The sequence below is a fragment of the Cyprinodon variegatus genome, unplaced genomic scaffold (assembly GCF_000732505.1).
Source record: "Cyprinodon variegatus isolate N-32 unplaced genomic scaffold, C_variegatus-1.0 Scaffold1020, whole genome shotgun sequence".
In the NCBI taxonomy this organism is placed as follows: domain Eukaryota; kingdom Metazoa; phylum Chordata; class Actinopteri; order Cyprinodontiformes; family Cyprinodontidae; genus Cyprinodon; species Cyprinodon variegatus.
Window position 1 is genome coordinate 22,472 of NW_015151473.1, and position 4,676 is coordinate 27,147.

At 44.2% G+C, this 4,676-nt stretch overlaps 1 protein-coding gene across 1 annotated transcript in view; it reads left to right on the forward strand.

Moving 5' to 3' along the window:
- The window catches only part of hpse (heparanase), a 33,929-nt gene that overhangs the window by 14,705 nt on the left and 14,548 nt on the right, over positions 1-4,676 (forward strand). The window contains exon 5 of the mRNA XM_015399511.1: positions 1,939-2,110. Coding sequence (XP_015254997.1) covers positions 1,939-2,110 — 172 coding nt within the window. The remainder of the gene's footprint in view (positions 1-1,938; positions 2,111-4,676) is intronic.

Consider the following 4,676-nt stretch of genomic DNA (forward strand, 5'->3'; position numbering starts at 1 on the left):
TAAAGCGCTATGGTCAAGTCTCCTGACTTGAATAAAGGCGCTATATAAGTACATGCCATTTACCATTTACCATTGATAGAATTCTCCGCACGCCACTGTTGATCTGCTGATGGCTCCATTTTTGGCCTGATTATTCTGTAGTGACTGGACAACAGAAAACAACTAGAGACGTTTTAAACAGTTTATTGGAATGTGATACTGCCGTAGGTAACGAGGAATTGTCCAGAGTTAGCGATCGGTACTTCCTCTAGGTGTTTAAGGACAAACTGAGGACAACCGGGGAACAGGCCCACTGACCCCGAAGGGGATACCCCGACTCCCTAGTATGGGAAGGGACCAGGCACCGCCATAGGGTGGAGAGCAATGTAGCCAAGGACTAGCCCCAAACACCACCCCAGGCCCACACACAGGAGGCACAACTCCCCTTGGCGGTCACCCATAAACCGCAGGTCCACCCTGACATACACCAGAGCAGGTATCCAACCCGCTGAAGAACCCACCCTGACTCACGCAGTCAAAGCCATTCCATGTCTTTGACACATCACTTTGGTCCTCTCTGATCCAGGCATTGGCAGGTAGTTAACCTCCCTAGGCCAAGTATGGGCCTACCGCACCGCAGGCGCCACCACAACCCCAGCCCCAGTCTGAATGCATTACAACAACCACAGGTGGGCATCAGCATTGGAAGCAAAGCCGGAAAGCCTGACCCACCTCCAGTACCCCAAATACGCCCACCTCGATGCCCTACATATGGATATCTTGGAGATGTTATAAATTGTTCTGAGTAGGGGGTTTATTAAAATAGTAGCATAGGCCACCTGCACCAAGGGACGACATGTGCTTGTTATGATCTCTTCCCCAAGAACCTGTGTGTGTGGTATTGTGATAGAGCAGGTGCAGGGAAAGTTGGGAAGCAAAGATCTGGGGAACAGGGTTATCCTTGGGAGCCTGCTCCCCTACTGACCCCAATAGGCACCCAGTTCCCCTCCCTCTGCCGGGGGAGAAAGGCACCAAGCAAAAGGGGCAGACCAAAACCCAGACCAGGAGCCCCCAGAGGCAAAAGAACATGTCATCCCCACCATGCAGAGAGCCAACCAGCCAGTGTGACTCAATCTTGCCAGGGGGGCTGTGCCCAGATGACCCCCAGCCTGGGTACAGCTTCCAACAATCAGAGCAGGACCTGAACCTACGCCAAGGCTGCAAGAAGTCTATCTATTGATAGCCGGCTGGTTGCATCGAGTGATAGACTGCAGCAGCGTGTACTGAAAATAGATCTTCGCTTGCTCCTTGTCGTTGAATCTGCAGCAGACACCCTCACTCTGAACATGTATGCAGTGAAGGTGGAGAGGAAAACAGGGTGACATCTCCAGCAGAAACAGGCTCGGTGTGAGCGGCCTTGAGCTGAGGCCGACTGGGGATTTGAGAAGACGGGCCATGAAAGAAGGGGCAGCTGCATGAGAAAAGGCGGCATTGAAGCATCGTCATGCGTCATGCAGCAAAGCAGTACGCATCTTAGATATGGTGGCAGACTCATGGTGGGGGGTGGGGGAGAGAAGCATGTTGTGTCATTGGATAAAGTCAGGGGTTTAGAGGTATTGTTCTTGGAAAAGGTGTAGAAATCTTTGAAGATTTGTCTGTCTGACAGAAACACAGAGAGCTGTTAAAGGCCGCCACCATGGGAGGATCTATCGCCGCACTGAACTGAGCTCTGAAGACTTTATAGGCCCCTTAGAGGAACTTCCTCTTTCTCTCTTCACTTTTCACAGACCATTGCTGTAAAGTTGGAGTAATAACGAAACCCTGTGGTTTCTCCTCTGCCACAGGAGTTTCTCTTCTGTATCATCATGCAGTGCTCTCTGTAGAGGACTATGCTGCTGTTTCCTTCTGCAAAACCCAGACACCCCCCACCTAATGGTATCTGCTCTGATCTGTCCACAGAGCCCAACAGTTACGAGAAGAAGGCTGGGATCCGTGTGGACGGATACCAGCTCGGACTGGATTTCAGCCACCTCAGGAAGATCCTGTCAGAGTCCAAACTGTACCGGGACGCCGGGCTGTACGGGCCAGATGTGGGCCAGCCACACAGCCACAGAGTGGACCTTCTAAAGAGGTTTGGATTCAGTATGAAACTGCTTTTTAAATTGATCCATAATGCTTCTCTTTACCTTCTGAAGATGGTTGATGTAGTTGAAAGAGTGGAGAAAGGACGCCCATTCTGCTCCAGTCCTGCCACACCTAAATAATGTGACCTTTGTTATTTACATTCAGCCAGGAAACTGTCACCCAAACCGGTTCATTACTGCCCACTCAGCAGGGCTGTCACTAGGCTCCCTTTCAGATTAGCTGTATGAAAGTAATAAAATAAAAAATAGAGTCTTGAAGAATATCTGACCCTCCAGCATCAGACCTTTAATCAGATCTGGGGTCCGTTTCATGAAGCAGGTTTATCAAACTCTGATTCAAATCCGCAATTCTAATTTGATCTAGTCTATTGTCAGGAACTCTGAATTTCCTGTTTCACAGTGGCTGCTATGAATTAGTTCAATCAACGCAAAGTAGGTCCACTCAGATCTGAACCAGGCATAAAAAGCATGAAAAGCCAGGGTCAGTGGAGCCCTGATAAAGCTGCAAAGCAGAGGAAGATGGCAAAGGATCATAAGTTTATATGAACATAACATTTATTAAAGGAACTCTCCTCTCTGTTTGATTACTATCGTACTCCTTGACTGAACTATAATTTACTTTCTAAATTATATTTTTTAAGAAAGAAACTGAATTTCAGAAAATAAATAATAATATAAATGATGAGCAGTAACAATAGAAATATGGAGATCTGAAATAAATTTTTTAGACATCCAGAATGCTTATTCTAGATGTGAAGAATGCTATTACGTTCGAAATGGTGATATTGACAAGGAAAAGGGTTTTTTTTCAGATGTCAGGAATACATATTCAGTAAAATGAATACTAGGGCTGTCAAACGATAACATTTTTAATCTAATTAATCACAAGGTTTCTTGAATTAATTTTGATTAATCATTAGCCTAAATATTATTGAAAAATACACAAAACAGAAAGATAAGCAAGATTGGTATTACATTTAGTTTTCATTAATGACAAATCCAAAGAAAGAATTTAATTCTCAACAATTTTGGCAACTTAGCCATTGCTTTTTTTTTTTTTTTTATAGCAAATACAGGATGGTTTAATGGAACATTTTTCGTTAAAAACAAACAGCTTGACTTTTAAACAATTACATGAGGTCATTTTATCTATTATTTATTCATCTTTTAGCCACTTGTTAAGGCAAACTAACTGTTAACATTTTCTGATCGTAAAGCGGACCGTTACTTAATGCCGTGCGTTCGGTGAGGGTGGTCTGGCGCATGCGTGTCGTAACACCTGAAGTTGAAGCCCCGACAGAGGAATGATTGGCATTAAGATGATATTTAGGGCTTGAAGTGCTTCGGTGAAACGAAAAGTCCATAACATGTTTATTTATTGTCCCGTCTTTGTTTTTTTTTATACTCGAACTGTCTATCCAGCGGGCCAACAGGTTCTTCTAATTCCTCCATCTCGCTCATGTCGGACAATTGCATTATGGGTAAAACATAAAACTGCGTTAAAAAAAAATATTGCGTTAATAACAGAAATTAATCATCTCGCGTTAACGCGTTAATTTTGACAGCCCTAATGAATACATATCAAAACGGCTTGCCTGTTGTGACCACAAAAATCATTACAGGTTTATTTCTTGAATGGAAATGAATCATGTTTCTATTTAGGTGAAAACATCTGGCAGCAGACAAAGATGAAGGATAAAAACAATCTTTTAAACCTGTTCATCATGTCATGGGGATCCTCCTCATGTTGATTCCATCTCTCTTCTTTTACTCAGTAAATACTAAGTGGCTACTTGCAGCCGCTTCAGATGTTATCATTCCAATAAATGGTGATTATTAAAGGTTATCAGATCCATAAAATGGCTTTAGATGTGCCAGTAGCAGTGGCGGATCTAGGGGGCGGCTACTTGGGCTACAGCCCCGGATGTTTCCCCAGAGCCCCGGATCTCACTCCTGAGGGTAGCAGAAGTAGCAGCATGTGCAGGAAAGCAGCCTGTAGCATTCCCCTGCAGAGGAGGAAGTTGTCACCACCAGCTGTTGCTAAACGGACTGATGTCCCAGGGATGTGAAGCTCTGACCGACTTGCAGACGTTGTTTGTCCCGATGAAATTCTGCTTTCTTCTCCACGCATTGAAGCCAGAGAGGCGGACATGGTGGATGGGACCATTTTCACGGCGCTTCTGATCGATTTCTTGCTAAAAACAACTCAAATGTTCATGCCAAGGTTGTAACATCCATCTGCAGCTGTTTTCTATAAAATTGTAAAATAAATAAATAGACGAGGTCCTTTTTAAGCTGTTTTTTATTTGTTATTTGTTTATTTGACAGGGACAGTACAATTAAACATTGCAACCAAACAGGTGGCCGATGTCCAACTACATAAGGCTTGTAGCCATGGGCTAATTTGCAGCCTTCGTCCCTGGATAGGCTTTTAAAAGGTGTTAGCGTTAAGGGGGAGGGAGGTTAGTAACGACACACAGATGCATAAAAAAACAAGAGAAGTTAAGACAAAAAAAATGTACAGTACAAGCCAGTTTAGTGCTCACACTCTTG